At 36.1% G+C, this 22,690-nt stretch overlaps 1 protein-coding gene across 5 annotated transcripts in view; it reads right to left on the bottom strand.

The window, feature by feature from the left end:
• UBR2 (ubiquitin protein ligase E3 component n-recognin 2) overlaps positions 1-22,690 on the bottom strand; it is a 129,231-nt gene that overhangs the window by 84,398 nt on the left and 22,143 nt on the right. For 4 of the 5 annotated variants that reach the window (XM_049892205.1, XM_049892216.1, XM_049892227.1 and 1 more), the window contains exons 3-4: positions 8,154-8,232; positions 6,136-6,249 (exon numbers count right to left, since the gene is read on the bottom strand). In XM_049892205.1, the coding sequence (XP_049748162.1) occupies positions 6,136-6,249; positions 8,154-8,232 (193 nt within the window). The remainder of the gene's footprint in view (positions 1-6,135; positions 6,250-8,153; positions 8,233-22,690) is intronic. The other variant, XM_049892236.1, reaches the window with a different exon arrangement.

Genomic DNA, 22,690 nt, shown 5'->3' with positions numbered 1-22,690 from the left:
TCTTCAGAGGACTACTGTAAAATGCTGATTGGTCTTCCAGCTCCAGCTTCGCTTCACTCAAATTGATCCTACACATTAAAAAAAAAAAAAAAAAAAAAAAATTTTTTTTTTTTTTTTTACATTACTTCCTATCAAATCAAGCTTCCTAAAACATTCTGCTCAGAGTAATTCCAGTTACTGAACTGATGAATCAAAACACTAAATGATACTTCAATGCCCAATGCATAAATCTAAAATTGCATTCTAGTATCTCTAAGATCAAACCATCTTTATAGCTTCATATACTACTAACCCCCAATTTCTCACAATAAACAAAAAAATGTTATCTTAAGACAGCCAAGCAATCTTTGGTTTTATAGGTATAATGGAGAGACTAATTTGGGGGATTTTGCAGGTAAGAACTCAACCACGTCAGAAAACGTCCCCTTAATCTTGTACGAATCACTCAGGTGTCTACTTTCTCTCAGCAGGTGAGGTGCAAATGTGTGTTAACTGGGGACCATCACACATCAGGCTTAACAGTGAAGAAGCCACTACATTTCTAGGTTAATGTAAAAAAAAAAACCTAGTTTCTTACACTAAGTTTTTATCATTGTTTCTTTCAGTTAAGGTTGGCAAAATGTTTTACACAATCTTTAATTGTAACACTTTACCTTAAGTCTTAACACTTTGCTTAGCTTGATGGCTAAACAGGGTTGAATTCATTTTTTCAAATAAGAAAATCCCCACCATGGAATGGAATCAGCAAATTTTTGCAAATGTACATATAAGGATGTAGAATATCTTTGAATGCATACACCAAAGATAAACCTGGCAGACTGCTGTAAAACAAATGGAGAAGGTGGAATACAAAAAAGAATGGAGGAAAAAGGACAAAGATTCCTAAAGTAGATGGATCTAGGGGTTGAAGAAGGTATGTTTCCCAGAAAGAAAAGGAGTTTCCGAGTTCTTACAGCACCTTTTACTTATGACTCTTCCCATACAGGCTGCTTTATTTGTTCCATCGAGTATTTTCTTTCAGTTAGCAAGGTTTATTATTATTTCTTATGGCGGTGCTAGATGTTGTTATAATAAAACCACATGTGCACAGAAGGAACTAGAATTGGTATCTCCTGGTATTCACAAAAGAGTGGGCATAATAATAACATGAAACTCGAACTACACCAGAATAGAAAGTAAAACCAAAACTCAACTTTCTTGAGTTTTTATTGAGTTATATTATCTCATTTATATAGTCATTCCATTTCTTACAACTACATCCCATAATATAAAACATTTAGAGAATGAAGAATTATGAGAAACAGAATTCATAAGAATCAAATGATCCTAAAACAGAAAGATCAGCTAATTATTGAAAATCCAAGCCAGTAGTTCTCAAACTTCATTCTACAAAATCCCAGGGTCCGGTAGAGGTGCTTCCTATTTGATTTACATGTCAGTTAAAAAATATATAATAATCTATATTAAAAAACTGTAGTAGGAAAATATACTCTAAAATGTATTATGTTACATATTGGGAATCACCAATGGGTAATTTTGCAGCTAGATTAACCCACTTTGGGGCAGGCCTAGGAAAGCAGATTCTCTTGCCATCTTTGTACATACATGTAAACTTCTTGAAAAATGTGTCACTGATTAGTAAATTAAATGCCAGGAAAGACTGAGGCACTTGTGCACAAAGTGCTATTGTCACAGCATAAGTCAGTTGTGATAAGTAAATAAATGACCACCTTATCCTATGTTGTGTTATCAATTATTACTAATAATTTTAGTTCTTTGATTGTATTTATGTGAGAGAATGCAGGCATTTTTTTGGTGAGTCAACTTTGATTTACTCTTCTTTCAAGCTAGAAAGAGGTTATGAAGTTCATCAATGGTTATCTAAGAGGGCAATGGGAGTTACAGAGAACTTCAATCTTGCAGGTGATACACTTCTGTACCGTTTGCATTTTTACATATAAGCCTGTATCACAATAAAGACTTTAAATGCTGTCATATGCAAATAAGGTATGAACAAGGATTTTCTCTTTACTGCCCAACTAAAACAAAATATAGAAATAAACTAAAGACTTAACGGTTATGTTATGGATTGAAATGTGTCCCCCGAAAAGATATGTTGAAGTCCTAACCCCCTGTACTAGTTAGTGTGACCTTGTTTGGAGAAACAGGTTTTTCTTTGCAGATGTTATAATAAAGTCATACTGGAGGAGGGTGGGTCCTAATCCTAACCCTTCTGAGTGGTATCTTCTAAAAGAAAAGGACGCACATGGAAACGGTCACACACAAGGGGAAGACAGCTTACGAGGACCTACAAGCAAAGAATGCCAAGGATGTAGGCAGCCACCAGAAGCCAGGAGAGGCACCGAACAGTTCCTTTCTCAAAGTTCCCAGAAGGAATCAACACGGCTCGATACCTTGATTTAGACTTCTAGTCTCCAGAACTGTGAGAAAATAAATTTCTGTTCTTTCAGGCTACTCACTTTGTGGTATTTTATTAAGGCAACTCCAAGAAAAGTTATCAAAACACAGAGCGGAAGGTTTGTCTATGCTATGATCTACATTATAAATAGATGTTATCTTGACTCATCTCCTATCTATTTTCCCTTTACCTACTCTATACATCTCTTTTTGTTCTGAGTACTATTTTACTACATTGGATGTATTGCTTAAGGTGCTGCAAATCCTCTTTAGGATGAGATTTAATTAAGTAATTTAATGAAGTTATTAATTCACCTTATGAATTGACCAAATAAATAATATGCTGTTTAACTTACAAAAACTAAACCTATTAGTAATATCATTTTTATCTGTTTTATTACAGGAATTTTGTATTAGAATTTTATTTGAAAATAAACAAACACAAACAATCTCACCGCTAAAAATGCTTTAAAAAACTAATATAATGTACTATTAAGAGTTCCGTTTCTGGGGTCTAGACTTCGTTGTTCTACGTAGGTTCAAACCTCAGCTCCAGCACTTACTACGTGGGAGGCTTTGGGCAAATTTCAGCTCTCTCTGAAACTCAACCTTCTGCGTTTATAAAATATTAGTAACAAGAGTTATCCATTGTATAGGATTGTTCTGAGAATTAATGAGATAAATCAAGTGAAGTACTTGGTATAAGTTTTAGCTGTTAATAATCACTCATCTACATTCAAATGAGATGGGAGCAGCATTGACGGGCGAACATTTCAGATTATCAAAATCTTCACTAAGGTTGTTCGTTCAGTTAATATTTGTTATTTAACTAAATCTCATTTTAAAAAGGATTTGCAGCAACTTAAGTGATACATCCAATGCAATAAAATAGTATTCGAAACAAAAAAGAGATGCACAAAGTAGGTAACAGAAAATAAAGGTAGGAAAATAAGTCAAGATAACATCTATCTATAATGAAGATCAAATAAATGTCCATACAGCTGTACAGTATAGTATAGACTGGCCAAACATTTAGCTCTGTGTCCCTCAGAAGGCTCAACAAAAGGAAACACAATCAATTGTCAGACTCATACCAAAAAACACAGAATGTTTCTTACTGCAGAGACCTAAGAGGAATTTCTTATGGACCTTTATGAAGATTAACAAAGGAGACACTATCACGTAGGATGTGGTGGTTCTGAATTACCGCTCCTAGAGGTATCTTCGTACCCACACACTCTGCTCATTCCCATGCCCAACGGGCCATTCGGAAATCTGGTTGGGCATTTTTTGCTGTCACAGTGGTGGGAGATGCTACTAGCATTTAGTGAGTGGGAACCAGGTATGCTAAACACAATGCTTCTGACAGTCTATACCGGGGTTGGTAAACTTTTTCTGTAAAGGGTCAGATAGTAAGCATTTTAGTCTTCACAGCCTGCAGAGACTCTGTGGTAACTACTCAATCCTGCTACTGCAGTGGGAAAGCTGCTATAAACAACATATAAATGACTTCCAATAAAACTTTATGGACACTGAAATGTGAATTTTATATAATTTTCACACGTCACAAAATACTATTCTTTTGAATTTTTTCAACTATTTAAAAATGTAAAAACCATTCTTAGCTCACCAGCCAGCCCAAGACAGGTAGCAGACGAGATGTGGTCTGTGGGACTATAGCCCACTTGTGGCCTATATGATGAAGAACTGTCCCATCCCAAATGCCAAGAGTTGAGAAGATTCATGAAACTCCTAAACATTATCCCTACAAAATACATTACCAAGCTTTTGCTAGCCTTTTTCTTGAAATGCAGGCTGAATGTACACCAAAAAAATTATGTTGAACAAAAGGAATTTTATGACAGGCTAAAAAAACTATATTCCAAGAAATATATAGGTCTCTTTCAGAGGGGGACAGAAGCTGGCTGAATGGACATGGGGAATACAGGGTAGAGAGAAGGAGTGTGCTGTCTCATTAGGGGGAGGGCAACTAGGAGTATATAGCAAGGTGTGTATAAATTTTTGTATGAGAGACTGACTTGATTTGTAAACTTTCACTTAAGGCATAGTAAGAATAAAAATAAAATAAAATAAAGAACATATAGGTCTCTTTCAGTTCAAGCATAAATTGTAGAAAACCTAGATGTATTTATAAATTTAGTGAGTGGAGACCAGATATGCCATCTTTTAAGTAGTCCTTAAAGACTTCATATTTCTTAACTGAACTTTTAAAAATAACAGTTAAATGGAAGAGTTTGGAGTTTTTACTCTCTTTCAGGTTCCTAGAGTATATACTTTCTAGGGCATGACCATATGATTTCAGCCAGGCTGTGGCTGGCATCATCTTAAAATTCAGAAAATTAATCAGAGAACACACTATTTGATAGCCACCCCATTAATATATAAGAATAAGCCAACAAAGAAACTGCAGGTCCAAATTTTTTTCTTAGAAAACTATGTTAAGTCTATTCAAACACAAGGACAAAAAGGTAACAGAAGTCCTAAAGTGGTTTTAATCTTTTGTTAGAGTAGAATTCTTTTTTTTTTAAAAAAATGTTTTTATTAGCTTTGTATTTTTACATACAGATCTCCAATCCAACATATAAAAAAAGATAAAAATGGAGCCGGTCCAATTCAAGTGAAGAAATCCTGGAGCCTTCACCACTTGGTATCTCCCTATGGCAAATTCCAGAACACTTGCACAAAGTCTCAGGTTTCCATGAAACACTGTTTAAAAAGACACTGTTCTACACCACAGAGTCTTGGTCATTCCATTAAAATATCTGAGACCTGCAAAGTATGTGCATCAGCAAGGACTATTAATGTCCACTTGCCCTAAATCAGTACCAGGCCTACTGACACTGTTAAACATACCCACCTCCCTGCCATTTAAAAATAATAAAATCTAGATTGCAACTCATGTTACAAAACAGTATGTGTATAAATTTTTGAATGAGAAATTAACTTGAGCTGTAAACTTTCACTTAAAGCACAATAAAATGATAAAATCTAAAATAAGGGTCTTCAGCCGAACATCAAATTGTTGCAAACAACAGCAGCAGAAATTCAAACATTTATTTAGTGGGAAGGTCCACGACATCATCACAAATATTTAGGGAAAAAAAAAAAAAAAGGCAGGACCAACAACAACAGAATGCACATATTTACAGGTGGAGTGGGTATAATTTGTACTGAGCTATTATCTCCATGCTTGGTCCCATTGCATATCCAATGGCACTGATTTACCAGGAGATGCTGGTTAGGATTGGCTGCCATGTATGGCCATACGAAAGAAATCTGGCCTACAAAGCCTTAGTTACAACACAAATATACAAAAACCAAGTTAACTGGTCTACACATACTAAAAAAAATTCCTTCAATAATAAATTAGGCCTTAAAAAAAAAAATTCATACATACGTAAAACGAAACGAAATATCGAAACAAAAAGACCTAACCAAATTAAAATTAAAAAAAAAAAAAGGAATTTTAAACTGAATTTGTAGAATTTCAAGGGTATACTACTAGCAATAGGACAGCATCTACCCCCCGCCAAAAAAGCAAAGAATTTTCCAAGTACCTTTAAGCACTGTTAATAGTGACAAGATTATTTTGCTCACCCTTTTTCATATTAAAACCTAATCCCTATGTCTGAAAATATTTCAAACTCATGGTTAAAGAGTATTTCCTTCAAAATAACTTGGCAAAAATGTTTTTACCTCCTCTTCCTCAATTTCAGAGGTGTTAAGTTCATGTTTTTGACAGTAAGGTCCCTCTTTCCAAGCTTCAGTATCACCACAGTCACAGAAACCTCCACCTCCTGAAGTTGTCATCTTGAAAAAAAAGTGTAAAGTATCTTGTCAACAACTATTTACTAAGGGCGATTTAAATCAGCATGTAAATAAGAATACTGAGTGCTAAGCAAATAACACTGCTTAGGCGTTTAATTTCTCTGGAGGGGTACTTACCTTCATTAAATATCAAACTAAAAATATTTTAAAGCTTATTTTAAAATATTTTAAAGCTTATTTTAAATAAGCCTATAGGCTAATCTAAGTGATTTAAAAATAAAATAACCTACGTTGTAGTGTCTAGGAAACTACAGATACTGTAAGAAGTAGAATATGTCCACGTACATGATTTCCTTAATTAGGAAAACCACAAGGACCACAAGGGTTTTTTCAGCTGTGTTTTGGCTAAATTGCTATAATGTTGGTATCTATACTAATGGGTTGTGGTGCTAGAGTGTAGTATAACAGATTCAAGGGCATAAAGATTCCTACAGCTTCTGTCTCCTGGAAGAGTCTTTAAGAGAAAGTTACCAACAAAGACTACAGATATGTTTATTTTTCTTCTCCAACACTCTCTAAATCGCCACTCTTTGAAAGGCCAGGTAATAGAGAGGCTCAGGAAATAGAAAAGTGGACTGTCTGGTAAAAAAAAAAAAAAAGTTTTTACCACTTGTGGGGTTCAAATACTATTCACACCTCCTCTTAAAGTATGGCAGTGATTCAAGCAATCTAGTAAGATAGAATCTATAATTAATAATTAGTAGACTGGAAATGCTGCTTTTCTTACAATACTGTCAAGAATAATTATGAGATGCAGTAATTTTTAGAATGAGTCCTATCCAATTCTCTCTGAAGAATTTGTGTGTTACATATCACAATACAATGAATATAACCTCCACAAACTGCAGTTATTCCCAAAGGCTGCAAATATATACACCAAGAAACATGGGCAGGCAGCCATCTTGAAAATGACAACCCTATCCTACAGCTTAAACGCTTGTTTCTGTTATCAAATACAGGTAGAGCAGGTTAAAGGAAACTGGGATTCTCTTGCTGATTTATGAGAACAAAGAGAACATACAAGAAAGAAGGAACCTAATGTGGTTGTTTTAGTTCATCATTATCAGCACATAGGTAGAGTAAGTAAAAATAAACAGGAGGAACAGTCCTGAGCCCAGCAGGATTTTTGTTCATTAAGAACAATGATGATATATTCCTTCTCCGCCTTTTCACTTGAGAATAGGGTGAAAAGTTCCATCTAACCTCTAAATCGTCATGTCTCTGTCTTCAATTTCCAGTAGAGGAATTGGGATAGGCTTAGGGGTAATCTGCCTCTACCTGTAACCCTGACTTAAAGGCAAATCTATCTGGTTTCTGAAACATATGACTGCATTACAGCAGTGAAAGAAAAACAACACTGGTAGGTCTTGTGCTCTGGAGCTGGACCCTTTTCCTGCACTGTAGTCGACGCCTCTTTAATATTAAGAAATGACAAATCTTCTGTAAAAGATGATCATAGCACATTTCTTAAATGTATCATCATATCACTTTTGCTTATGCCTTTTCTTTCACATCCTCCCTTCAGAACCTCCCTCTCACATCTGTAACTCTTACTTTTATCCTTTAATTTTTGATAATTCTTTTCATAAACCTAGAATTACAAAAATGATAAACATAAAAAATAGCAAAGCAAAAACAAACTATTTGAAAACCAATACGGAAGAGCTGATATCTACACTGTCATTCTTAAAAATGTGTGTCCCAAGAGGGCTGAATTCATAATTCACTTCTACACTGCTATCATATGTTCAATGGTATTTAATACCACATTGCTAAAATCACTCTCCCCCCTTTTGAATACTAAATCTTTGGGTTTTAAAAAGGACGAAAAGGTATCTCATATGAAATTCAATACTCAGTACGGTTATTATCTTGACATTACTAACCCTATATCGATGGTCTCTGTGAACACTTCCCAAAAAGCACTCCATGCATAAAACACAAGTTGGATCAACTGCACAGTCTCTGTAAAGTTAAAGGAAAAAAAAAAAAATCAGAGTCTCATAAAGTAACTGTGTGTTTCATAACAGAATAGCTTCAAATTGGAACCCATCCTACAAGAGCCAGAATAGAAGTTTCTTGGTGTTATAAGAGAGGAAATAATCATTCCCAAAGATCTTTGATCAATGAAATCAGCTTAAGACTTTGCTTCTCATACTGGATGTGTGCTAGGGAATCTTTAAAGGCATGGCATACGGGTTTTTATTATAGAACGGTAGTTTTTCTCAAAAATCTGGGGAAACCGTATTTTATACTAAAACACAGATGTATATGGAGTAGATTCAAAATTTGCATAGTTGCTTAAGATATATTATCTCCAGGCTTCAAATAACTCCCTCTAAGTAGTTATTTTAGATCAAGGGTCTTTAAAGTAATGAAGAAATTAAATGTTTAAATTATGTTTAAAACTTTATCAAATTTAAATAAAAAATGTTTAAATTCTAATTTAAATGGGAAATTAAACTTTCTAAGTGTTCAATATACAGACTGACATGGATGTCCTCACTTGGTCCACATGTCCAACTGTCACGTAACACATATGGTCCATGAGGCATCCTGAGGGGGAAGTGAGAGTTCTACAGGTAGATGAGTTGACAGCGCTGTCCTCAGTTGTTTCATTGGCCTGCATCATACTGCCAGTTAGATGCATTTACAGATCATATCTTAAATAGGAGAATCTTTATGATTCCAGGAAATGAGACGCCGAGTCATGATTAGTTACATTTTCACAACATGTCAACATTATCTTTAATTGTGTTCTGGTTGTTCAGTTTCTAGTAATCTAAGTTTCCCTGCCCCATTAAGTTCTCATTTTTGCTTTAAATATCGACCTTTTGATCTCACAGAGATGGTTTTTGGGTAAAGCACCATATGTACAAGTAACATCCTTTATTTTATGAATGTTGTTTTGCTAAAAGATGATCTCAGGAAAGTTTTGGTTCAAGGTTTAGAATATCTCAGGGTGACAGTCTCAGGGAGTTCTCTGGTCTCAATTGGTCCAGTTAGTCTGGCCTTTTAAAAAAAATTTTAGTTTTGTTTTACATTTTTATCCTATTCTATGTGGCGCCATCTATTGTGGTCCTGGTCAGACTAGTCAGTAGTGATTGCCAGCTACCATCTTGTTCTTCCGGTCTCATATACTGTGTTGTAATATATGGTAGGGTAAGTTTCCCTTTAGTCTCCTTTTTTTAAGGTTCACTTTTTTTAAGCTATTCAAGAACTCTTATTTATTCTTCCACACATCATTTAGTATAAGTTCACAGAGCTCCTTAAAAATATCCAACTTTCAGGAGTACTAACATCCTTATAAGAATAAATTATCATATCCAATTTAATTTTCTATGTCCTTTATTAAAGTTTTAAAATTTTCTTCACACGAATGCTTTGTATTCTTGATTAGATTAATATCTAGGTACTTTCTGGGTTTTGCTGTTTGAATTATATATGTGTGTATATACATATATATACATATAAATTACATATATATATAAAATCTCATTTTCTAGTTGGTTAAGTTTGATTAAAAAAAGAATACTATTGATGTTAGTACCCTTGATGAAGCAAAAAAAAAAAAACCAAACCTGTTGCCACTGAGTCGATTCCGACTCATAGTGACCCTAGAGGACAGAGTAGAACTGCCCCATAGGGTTTCCAAGGAGTACCTGCGCATTCAAACTGCTGACCTTTTGGTTAGCAGCCATAGCTCTTAACCACTATGCCACCAGGGTTTCCTGATGAAGTAAAGATAGCTCTAATAGTTCACTGATTCTGTCCCTCCACCCCCAAAGTAAATGAATGTATAGTCTGTATATTATGACAATTTTATCTTTTTCCTTCCAATCTTTACATTTTTTATTTCTATTCCTTATAGTGCTGGCACTGAACTTCAACAATATGCAAAACAACAGCAGTAATAGTGGGCATTTTTGTCATGCTCCAGATCTTAACATAAACACATCTAAAGGCTTTCCATTAAATATTATGTTCCTGTAGGTTTAATGAGAAAGTTTCTTCCTAGAAAGAATCAAGCTTCTATTTTGCCTTTCTATGCCTCAGGGTAATCAAAGGATCGATGAGGGACTATTTTTCTTTTATACAAGACGTCTAGCTAATAAAAACAAACAAACGATAAAATGAGAATACCACAATTTTGTTATTTCTAATGAAACAGTGTTTTCAATCACTTCATATGCATGCGAAAGCTGGACAATGAATAAGGAAGACTGAAGAATAATTGATGCCTTTGAATTGTGGTGATGGCAAAGAATACTGAATATACCATGAACTACCAAAAGAACAAATCCGTCTTGGAAGAAGCACAGTCAGAACGCTCCTTAGAAGCAAGAACGGTGAGACAGCGTCTCACATACTTTGGACATGTTATCAGGAGGGATCAGTCCCCGGAGAAAGACATCACGCTTGGTAGAGGGTCAGCGAAAAAGAGGAACACCCTCAATGAGATGGACTGACACAGTGGCTGCAACAATGGGCTCAAGCGTAACGATGATTGTGAGGATGGCATGGGACCTGGCAGTGTTTTGTTCTGTTGTACACAGGGTCACTACGAGTCGGAACTGACTCGATGGCACCTAACAACAATGAAATAATAGACCTAGGCAATCATCCAAACCCCAAAACCCATTGTCGTCGAGTCAATTCCAACTCATAGGCAATCTTCACTGACTGCTAAAACATTAGGTAAAAAGGTTGACGTATGTATGCATGCATTTATGCATTGATATATCTATCAAACACCTGAACTGACTGATCAATCTTAACAAAATGACAGCAGCCAAGCATCATGTGACACATTAAGAACTAAGAAATTATACACAAGTCCTTATGAAGTTAAAGTTATTACAAGTTATTATGGATTTAAAAAACAAGAGGCACAGTAGCAAATGCAATGTGTGAACTTTGGGTCCACATTTATGAATCGATCAGGACAATTTCAACCCTGGCTAGACATTAGATGACATTAAGGAATTAGCGTTCTTTTATACGATGTTAATGGTTGTGGGGCAAAAAAAAAAGCTACATACTGAGTATCTGTTGATAAAAGGGTATGATGTCTGGCATTTACTTTAAAGTCATCTGGCAGGACAGAAAAAGAATTATGTGCACGGGGTATATAGACTAAAAAGAGTTGCCATATGTTGATAATCGCTGAAGCTGAACGATGAGTACATGTCAGGTCCATGATACTATTCACACTACTTTTATTATGTTTGAAATTGTCAGTAATAAAAAGGATTTCAAAGTTCAACACCCAGACACATAATAAAGTTTCCCTACATACCTAGTTTGCTAAGAATTTATATCATAAATAGCTACTGAGACTTCTAAGATACTTTTCTGAATCAAATCAGAAGAACCTATTTTTCATCTTTCAACTACTAAAATGATAAATCACACGAATACGTTTTAAAGTTGAACTACTTTTGGATTCCTGGCTAAACTCCATGTGATTGTGATGTATCATTCCTGAATTCAGATAGCTCATGTTTTATTTAGGAACCTTTGCTCTACAGCAATAAAAGAAATGGTTTTATAATGCTCTTCCTCTTATATTGTCTTTATCCAGTTTTGGAATCAAGATCATACTAGCTTCATAAAAAAGCTGAGCAGCTTTTACTTTTTTCTCACTTCCTGCAGTAACGTGTAAGAAAGGAATTAATTGTTCCTTTAAAATTTGATAGAATTTACTAGTACTACCATCCAGGCATGGAAACCCTGGTGGGATAGTGGTTAAGGGCTACAGTTGCTAACCAAAAGGTCAGCAGTTCGAATCCACCAGGCACTCCTTCGAAGCTTTATGGGATAATTCTACTCTGTCCTATAAGGACGCTATGAGTTGGAATCGACTCGATGGCAATGGGTTTTTTATCATCCAGGCCTAAGAGTTAACAGATGCTTTTTTTTTTAAACCAAACCAGCAGTTTGAATCCACCAGCTGTTCCTTGGAAACCCTATGGGGCAGTTCTACTCTGTCCTATAGGGTTGCTATGAATCGGAATTCATTTGACGGCAAAGGGTTTGGTTTGGTTTTTATCACACAGGCACAGATCTTTGACTATTATCCCAATATTTTTCATATTCTACCAAGTTGCCTATCATTTTTTCTAGAAATTTATATATTTCATCTAAGTTTCCAAATTTTCTTGGTTCCTGGCACTTTCGGTGTTTGGTAATTTTTCCAGGGCACCTCAAGGCCAAAAGATAAACAGTTCTGTTTATCAAACAGTTAGGCTAAAAAAAAACTTAGCATCTGTTGGACACTGCCTAACTTCTCAAACTTTCCAATCAGATTGGTTGCTACCGCCCTCATTTCCTAATCCACATTGATTTCCACAAAGTATTTACTTATCACAACAACCGCAGAGAACCCAGCTTTGCAAGACACAATGCCATTAAAAGGAATACCAAAACCAAAAACCAAACCCAGTGCTGTCGAGTTGATTCCAACTCATAGCGACCCCATAGGACAGAGTAGAACTGCCCCATAGAGTTTCCAAGGAGCGCCCGGTGGATTTGCACTGCCGACCTCTTGGTTAGCAGCTGTAGCATTTAACCACTACGCCACCACGGTCTCCAAAAGGAATACAGTTAAGTGTATTTTTCAGTTTTCATTTTGTGTATTCACATCTTTTTCCTAATTGGTCTTGCCAGAAATTTGGCTTACTAATTATTCCAAAGAGCCAGCCTCTCAACTTTTCTATTTCATTTTCAGATCTTGTCTTTATTATTCCCTTTCTTATTTCTATGAGTGCTCTGTTGTTCTTTTTCTAGCTTCTTGAGCTGAATGTTTTATTTTTAATTTTAGAATAATTTTAGATGTACAGAAAAGTTAAAAAAAAAATAGTAGGGAGTTCTGTATATACTTCACCCAGCTTCTAATGTTAATCATAGTTCAATTATCAAAATCAGCAAATTAACACTGGCACAATACTATCAGCTACAAATCCTATTCAAATTTTACCATATTTCCCACAAAAATTTCTTTTTCTGTGCCAGTATCCAATCCAGGATCCCACAATGCATTTAATTGTCATGTCTCCTTTATCTCCTCCAATTTGTGACAGTTCCTGAGTTCTCTAGTCTTTCATGACCATGATACTTTAGAAGAGTATTGGTCAGTTATTTTGTAGAATGTCCCTCAATTTGGGTTTGTTTGATGTTCTCATGATTAGACTGAGGTTATGCATTCTTGGCAAGAACACCACAGAAATGATGTGGCCTTCTCAGTGCATTATAACTAGGACTAAATGAAATTGATTTGATATGTCTTATTCCTGGTGATGCTACCTTGGTTAAGATAGTGTTTGCCAGATTTCTTTACTGGGAAAAAAAGTTACTATTATTCACTTTATAATTAATAAACATATTTTGGGAGATACTTTGTGACTATGCAAATATCTTGTTTCTCTTCAAACTTTCACCCGCTAATTTTACCCTCCAACAGTAGATCTTGCTTACAATTATCACTGTGGTGTTTGCCTAATGGTGATTTCTATTTCCCTCATTCCTGCTTTATTTATCAGAGTTCTTCAGTTAAGAGAGAACTGACCCTTATCTCCCATTTGTTTATTATTCAATTATTTGGTTATATTAGTGTGGACTCACAATTATTTTATTCTATGGATTATAATCTATCGTTTTTACTTTGTTGCTAAAATTGTTTCAGTTTTGGTCACTGGGAGCTCCTTCAGGATGGCTCTTGTGTCCTTTCAACACGTCCCACCTTTTTCTTGAGCACTTCTGTACCTTCAGACACTACCAGATGCTCTAGACTTATTTTGTATTTTCCTTGCCCCAACTCTGAAATCAATCTCTTTTCCAGTGAGCTCCAATTTCTTTTATTGGACAATGGTATTTAGAAACCAGTATCTAGACAAATGGAGCCCTGCTGGCACAGTGGTTAAGAGCTCGGCTGTTAACCAATAGGTCGGCAGTTCGAATCCACCACCTGCTCCTTAGAAACCCGATGGTGCAGTTCTACTCTATCCTGTAGGGTCGCTACGAGTCGGAACCAACTCGACAGCAATGGGTTTATCTAGGCAAACACAGAGATTACTTTTTTTTAGAGATTGAGTATAATTCATATGCCATAAGATTCACTCTTCTGAAGTGTGCAATTTCATGGTTCTTAGTATACTCAAAAGTTGTGCAACCACCACTATCTCCTTCCAGAACACTTCATCATCCCCAAAAGAAATGCTGTACCCATTGGCAGTAATTCTCCATTGTCCTCTTCTCTCAGACCCTGGCAACCACTAATCTACTTTCTGTCTCTATGGATTTGCCTATTCTGGACATTTCATATAAGCAGAATCATATAATACGTGGCCTTTTGTATATGGCTTCTTTCATTTGGCAAAATGTTTTCAAGGTCCAGCCACATTGTAGCATGTATCAGTACTTCATTTCATCTTACAGCTAACGTTCCTGTGCATTTTTCAGTTGACAGACACTCGGGCTGTTGCCATTTCTGGCTGTTATAAACAACGCTGCTACAGCCGCTAGCGTCCCCGTTCCTGCATGGACATACGCTTTCACTTCTCTTCAGCACACAGCTAGGAAGAAAACTGCTGGGTCATAAAAGGTCATACAGTAGCTTTATGTCTAGTAGTCTGAGAAACTGTCAAACTGTTTTCCACAGCAGCTACACCATTTTACAATCCTGTCGGCTGTGTATGCGAGCTCCAACCTCTCTGCAGCCTCACCAACACTCCTTACTGTCTGCCTCTTTGAAGTGGTATTGCATTGTGGTTCTGATTTGCATTTCGCAATTATTAACGATGCTGAACATCTTCTCATGCACTTGTTGGCCATTTGCAGATCTTCTTTGAACAAATGTTCTATTCAAATCCTTTGTACATTTTAAAAATTGGGTTACTTGCCTTTTATTGCTGAGTTGTAAGAGTTCCTTATGTGGATATGATTTGCAAATATTTTCTTCCACTTTGTGGACTGTATTTTCACTTTCTTGATTCTGTCCTTTGATGCACAAAAGTTTTCAGTTTGAATTACGTCCAATTTATCTTTTTTTTTTTTTTTTTGTTTTACTGTAGTTGCTTGTGCTTTTGGTGTCATACCTAAGAAACCTTCGCTTAATCTAGAATCACAAAGACACCTATGTTTTGTTCCAGGAGCTGTGTAATTTTGGCTTTTTAAATATATTTTCTTATATTTAGGTTACTGATCTATTTGAGTTTACATCTGCATACTGTATGAAGTAGTCTCCAACTTCCTTTTTTGCATATGTGTATCTAGTTGTTCCTGCACCACGTGTCGGAAGACTACTCTTTCCCATACTGAATAGTTTTGGCAACCCTGTCAAAAATCAATTAACCATTACACGTAAGAGTTTATTTCTCTCTGATCTATCCCATAGATTTATCACACAGACTACTTTTGTAACTGTTCTATGTATACTTGAAAAAATACATATTCTCTTTAAGAGTTCTATTATATTTGATAGCAAGTCTATTAATTGTTCAAATCCTAGGTATCTCTGGTTTGCTTAATCTATCAGTTTCTGAGGGGCAGATATTAAAGTCTCTAATAATAATTGTTTATTTTTTTATTTTTCCCTGCAGTTCTTCCTTGATATATATCAAGACATGATTGTTACATGCATATTTGTTCATTATAGATATTTGTTTATTGCTCCTTTTAAAAGCATACAATGTCCTTTTGTGTCCCTTAAGCTTTTTGCCTTAAACACTATTCTGTCAGATATTAAAACTGCTACTCTAACTTTCTTTTGTATTATATTATTTGCCTGGTATACTTTTTACCCATCTTTCTCTTTCTGCTTTCAGTGACCTTTTTTTAGTTTGTTTCCTACAGATAATATTTTTGGATTAAAGAAAAATATCAATCTGAGAGCCACTGTCTTTATATTTTTATATAAAGAAGAGTAAAGCTAGAGCTGGCCCTCTAGGGGTCTGTCCTTTAACAGAAAAGACAGGTGTACATAGCGTCAGTGCCCCTTGTTAAGGTCCGTCTTAAAGGCACCCAGGGTTGGCCAAAGTCGGTGCATTTAGAGCACTCACAATGTTAGGAACTGTCTAAAGCAGTCATCTCTAAACTCTCTCAATCACATATCCCTTCTATCAAAATGTTCTGAGCACACATCTATCTATAAATACCTATTCGTATTAAATATATACTGATATTATATTTTACATGTATTTATAAGTTATAAACACGTACAACTGCACTAATTAGTCTCTCCCAATTATACCACAGTATAACAGAAGTCCTAGGAGTGGAAAAAATTAGGCAGAAAAAATATTTGAAGAAATAAAATTTAAACTTCCCATATTTGGTAAAAAAAAAAAAAAAAAAAAAATCAACTTATAGATCCAAGAAACTCGACAAACCCCAAAAGGCTTCATACAAGGAATATTAAAAAAAACCACTGCGGTCGAGTTGATTCTGACTCCAGTGACCCTGTAGGACAGAGCAGAACTGCACCATAGGGTCTCAAGGAGAGGCTGGTGAATTTGAACTGCCAACCTTTGGTGAGCAGCCGAGCTCTTAACCACTGCACCACTGTACCATTAGGGCTCCGCAAAGAATATGCACCTAGGTACATCAAGTCCAAACTATTAAAGCCCAAAGATAAAGAGAAAATCTTGAAGACTGCTGGAGAAAACCAACGTATTCCATACAGGATGCTGAAAAACACCAACAACCTCCTGCCCCCATCAACTCAGAATTCTATATTCAGGAAAAACATCCTTTAAAAATGATTATAAAATAAAAACATTTTCAGACAAATATAAACTGAAAGAATTCATTACCACACTGAAGGGAAATGATATCAGACTGTAACTAGGATCTAGAGCAGGAATCAGCAAACCACAGCCTGAAGTCTATTTTTGTACAGCCTGCAAACTAAGAATGGTTTTACACATTTAAAAGGTTACAAAAATAAACAGAAGAAGAATATACAACAGAGACCATACATGGCCTGCAAAGCCGCTACCTGGATGTTTACAACAGTCAAATGTTTGCTGACTTCTGACCCACAGGAAGGAATGAAGATCACTGATGTACATGTGGGCAAAAGTTAAAGATTATATGTATTTTTTATGCCTAAAAGGCGGCATAAAGTGAGGAACAGAGGAATAAAAAACACATCAGACAAACAGAAAACAAAGAAAAATGGCACACCAAAATCAAGATACACATTAATAATTATAACCAACCAAATAATCACATTAAATATAAAGGGACTAAACACACCAATTAAAAGGCAGATTGTCAGACTAGATAAGGAAAGGAATATCAAATTGCTGCTTAGAAGAAATGTACTGTAATTATAAAGACACAAATTGCTTAAAAGTAAAAGGATGGAAAAAGCTATAGCATGAAGACACTAATCACAATAAAATTGGGGTGGCTATATTAACATCTGATAAAATAGACTTTAAGAATAACACCAGAGTTAAAAAGGAAGGACACTGCATAATGATAAAAGGATCAATACATCAGGAAGTCATAACAATCATAAATATATATGTGCCCAATAAAAAAGCTTAAAAATACATGAAACAAAAACCAACCTAAAAGAAGCAGACAAATTCACAATCACATTTGAAGATTTTAATAGCACTTTCTAGTAACTGATAGAACACAAAAAAATCAGTAAGGATATGGCAGTCCTGAACGACACTATCAATCACTTTGTCCTAATTGACATTTACAGAATAATGCACCCAACAACTGCAGAATATACATTCTTTTCAAGTGCATATGCAAATTCAATATTGATCAGATGCTGTGCCATAAAACAAGGCTCAATAAAGCTCAAAAGACCAAAATCTTAAGGAACATGTAATTATATCAGAAATCAATAATATAACCAAAAAAGAAAAAAACCCCAAACCCAGTGCCATCAAGTCGATTCTGACTCATAGCGATCTTACAGGACAGAGTAGAACTGCCCTATAGAGTTTCCAAGGAGCGCCTGGTGGATTCGAACTGCTGTCCCTTTGCGTAGCAGCCGTAGCACTTAACCACTACGCCACCGGGGTTTCCAAAACAACAATATACCACACCAAAAAACCAAATCCACTATCGTCAAGTCAATTCCGACTCGTAGCAATCCTAAAGGACAGAGTAGAACTGCCCCATAGGGTTTCTAAGGCTGTAAATCTTTCCAGAAGCTGACTGCCATATCTTTCTCCCATGGAGCAGCTGGTGGGTTCAAACCACTGGCCTTTTGGTTAGCAGTTGAGCACTTTAACTACTGCACCATCAGGGCTCCTCAGTAATAATACAGATTCCAGAAGAACTCCAAATATTCTGAAATTAAATGATATACTTCTAAATAACTCATGGATCAAAGCAGAAAGTATAAGCATATTAAATTCAAAATAAGTAGAAGAAAGAAATAACGATAAGAACACAAATTGATAAGACAGACAAAAGAGAAGACAAATAAGGAGACAACACAAATTACCAATATCAGGGATGAAAGAGAGGGTATCACTACAGCTACTATAGGCATCGAAAGCCTAAGGAAATATGCACTTTATGCCAATAAATTTGACAACACAGCTGAAACAATTACATTCCTTGAAAAACTGTAATCACCAAACCTGACACAAGACAAATTAAATCTTTGAATAACTCTAGTAAGTATCAAGGAAATTTGTTATAAAAAAACTTCCTTATAAAGAAAACTCTAGGCCTTGATAGTTTGTTCTACTGGTGAATTCTCTCTAACATTTAAGAAAGAATACTAATCTTATAAAAAGTCTTTCAGTAAACAGAGAAAGAAAGAGTATTTCCAAGTTTATTTTAAATGCCAGCACAACTGATACCAAAACAAGACAAAGACATTACAAGAAAACTACAGACTGATATCTTTCATGGAACACAGACATAAAAAATTCTTAACATGACATTAGCAAATTTAATCCAGCAATATATAAAAAATATAATACAAGATAACCAAGTAGGGTTTATCACTTGAAAAAATCAATCAATGGAATCCACCATAGAATAAAGGAGAAAAACTATATGATCACCTCAATAGATGCAGTAAAAGCACTTGGCAACATTCAATAACCATTTATAACATTAAAATAACAAAAAACAAAAAAACCTTCCAGCAAACTAGGAAAAGAAGGGAACTTCCTCAATGAGATAAAGGGTATGTATGAAAAAAGCTACACTTAACATAATTAATAGTAAAAGACTAAATGCTTTCCCCCTAAGATTGACAACAAGGCAAGGATGTCCACTTCTACCAGTGCAATAAGGCATAAAAAACAAATAAAAGATTGGAAAGGAAGAAATAAAACTGCCCCCATTCACAGAGGACATGATTATTTATAGAGAAATCCAAGGTACAAACCCCAAATGAAACAAAACTATCAGAACAACTAAATTTAGCAAGGCCACAGAGTGTTAAGTTCAACATCAAAAACCTATTCTTTTATATTAGCAGCAAACAAATGGAAATTAAGAAAAAATTCAATTTACAACAGCATCATAAAATACTTCGCAATAAATATAATAAAAGGTGTGTGCCATCTCTACATTAAAAGCTGTAAGGCACTGCTGAGATAAAGACGACCTTAATAAACAAAGAGGCATGAAATTGCAGTGTAATGAATTACTTAATATGGCCCTCTAGCCAGGTCTTTGTGACTCACACACAATGGTTGGGTAGGACTATGCAAATAAGGTATATGGCACCTGTGAGGGTTGGTGTTGTGTTGACTTGGCTAGGCCATGATTCCCAGTATTGTATTGTTGTCCTCCATTTTATATGCTGTGGATCCTGACCTCTACATGTTGATGAGACAGGACTGGCATAGGGTGTGTCTTGGGTGGTAGCCTTGCAGAAGGGCATGACTCAAGTCCCACCCTTACTCAAGTTATGCCCTTCCCTGGGGTGTGGTCTGTACCTATGATATAGGTGTGGATGGCCTGGGGGGGCTCTCTTTCTCTCTCTCTGCATCTGGCTCCCATGTCTGGTTCATGATCAACTGACCTCCAGTTCTTGGGACCTGAGCCAGAGGCCTGCTGTCTGACAGGCTGATTTCATCGACCTCCATCATTCGACTTGATTCACCATATTCCGCAGCTTTGTGAGCCAGCAGCCTGTGTTCTGAACTGCCTGTTTGAGTTCATCAGCCCCTGCTGCCATGTAGGGTTGGGAGAAGCCTATGCCTGACCCAGGGATTTGGGACTTGCCAGCCTCCACAATATTGTGAGTCATTTCCTTTACACAGTTTGTGAGTCCTGTGAGACGTTGCAGTGAATTACGGAACCCAAAGGCGGGAGGGAGAGTACTAAGGCAAGGGGGAGTAATTGATGTTAGAGATGATGGAGTGGTACAGCAGTTTGTAACAGGTGGATGTTTGGGACATCTTTAACCTCGCCTAACAGGAACCAGCTTTGTGCTGATCGTTACGAAAGAAATTATTAAGCATGTTCATGGATTCAAAGACTCAATAGTGTTAAAATGTCAATTCTCCCCAAACTGGTTCTATAGATTAAATGCAATCCAATAAGCTTTTTAAAAAATAAAAATTGACAAGGTAATTCTAAAATTCACAAAATGCGAAGGAGCTGAAATAGCTAATACAAACCTTAAAAGAACAAAGCCAGAAGACTTACACTAATCAGTTCAAGACTTCCTATAAAGCTATGGTTATCAAGATGATGTGACACTGGCATAAAAATAGACATATCAGTAAATGGAACTCTGTTCAGAAACAGATCCAGATGTATACGGTCAATGATTTTTGATAAGGTACCAAAGTAATTCAATGTAGTGAGGAACAAATGGTGTTAGAACAACTAAATATCCACATGGAAAGAAATGAAGCTCAACCCCTACTTCAAACAATATCCAAAAATTAGTTTGAGATACATCATACACCCAAACATAAACGCTAAAATTACAAAGTTTACAGAAGTATGGAAACTACCTTTGCAACCCGGAAGAAGGCAGCGATTTCTTAAATGCAGAAAACAATGCTTATAAAGAAAAAAAAATTGATATACAGAACTTCATTAAAAAAAAAAACTTTTCATCAAAAGCCACAAACTGGAGGAAAATATTCACAAAACATATCTGACAAAGGATTTGTATCCAAAATATATAAAGAACTTCAAAACTCAACAATAACAAGACAAACAATCCAATAAAAATGAACAAAAGACCTGAACAATAACATCACACAAGTTAGGTGGGCAATGCGCACAGGTAAAACTGCACCAACATCATTAGTCATCAGGGAAAAGTAAAACCACAATGAGATGCTACCACACACTCAGTAGAATACTAAAATTAAAAAGACTGACAATACCAAATGTTGATGAGGATATGGACCATTTGGAATTTTCATATATTACTGATGGGAATGTAAAGCATTTTAGGAAACGTTTGGCAATTTCTTGCTAAGTTCAGCATATACCTGCACTTTAACCCAGCAATTCCACTCCTAGGGATTTATCTAGGAAAAAAAAATAAACGTTTATGCCCACAAAAACACATGTATAAGAATGTTCACAGAAGCTTCATTCACAATAGCCAAAAACTAGAAACAACCTAAATATTTATCAAGAGGACAATGGATTGTGGGCAATATAGTTTATGCCAACAAGATGGAAGGGGGGAAGGAACCGGTCACATCAGAAAGATCAATCAGAGATTAGAGAGTTGCAGCCTTGGGCCAGGTGTTAACAGCCTGACCTCTGGGAAGAGGGCAGAGATTGAGTTCAAGTAGTGGGTAATGAAACAATCAACGTTGCCTACCATAACGAAGCCTCAACAAAAACTTCTGGACGCTGAGGCTCGAACAAGTGTCCCTGGTAGGCAATACTCTGAGTATTGTTACATATTGTAGCTGGGAGGAGGTTAACACTTTGCAGGACTGCACCAGGAGAGCACAACAGAAGCTCCATGTACAGACCCATCCCACACTTGGCCCTACATGTCTCTTCTTTTGGCTGACTCATATGTGTAGCTTTTTACTGTATTTGTAAGCATAGCATTTTCCAGAGTTCTTTAAGTCTTTCTAGTTAATTACTGAACCTGAGGATGACTTTGGGAAACCCTCGAACCGGCAGCTGATACCAGAAGTCTCGGGCAGACTCGGCAAAGTGGAGAACTTCACCTGGCTTCCTCACCTACAGTGCTGTACTGAAAAATCATTTCCTTCGCTGGCCGTCCCCACCCCAGCTTTCCATTTGAATTGCTTTTGCCTGGAAGTTATATGCAAACCCCACTGCTCCTCAGTATGATTAAGAATGTTGCTTGTATATACTCCCTGCTTGTAAACCCATTTAAAAGTAACTTGCCTGCCTGCCCTTGGCGAGTAGTCTTGGCAGCAACAGCTCCGCCTGACTCCCTTTCCTTGTACAAGGAAATAAAGGTACGTTTCGTATT

Source organism: Elephas maximus, chromosome 1 (genome assembly GCF_024166365.1).
Source record: "Elephas maximus indicus isolate mEleMax1 chromosome 1, mEleMax1 primary haplotype, whole genome shotgun sequence".
Classification (NCBI taxonomy): Eukaryota; Metazoa; Chordata; class Mammalia; order Proboscidea; family Elephantidae; genus Elephas; species Elephas maximus.
This window is presented reverse-complemented; position numbering and strand designations above follow the sequence as displayed.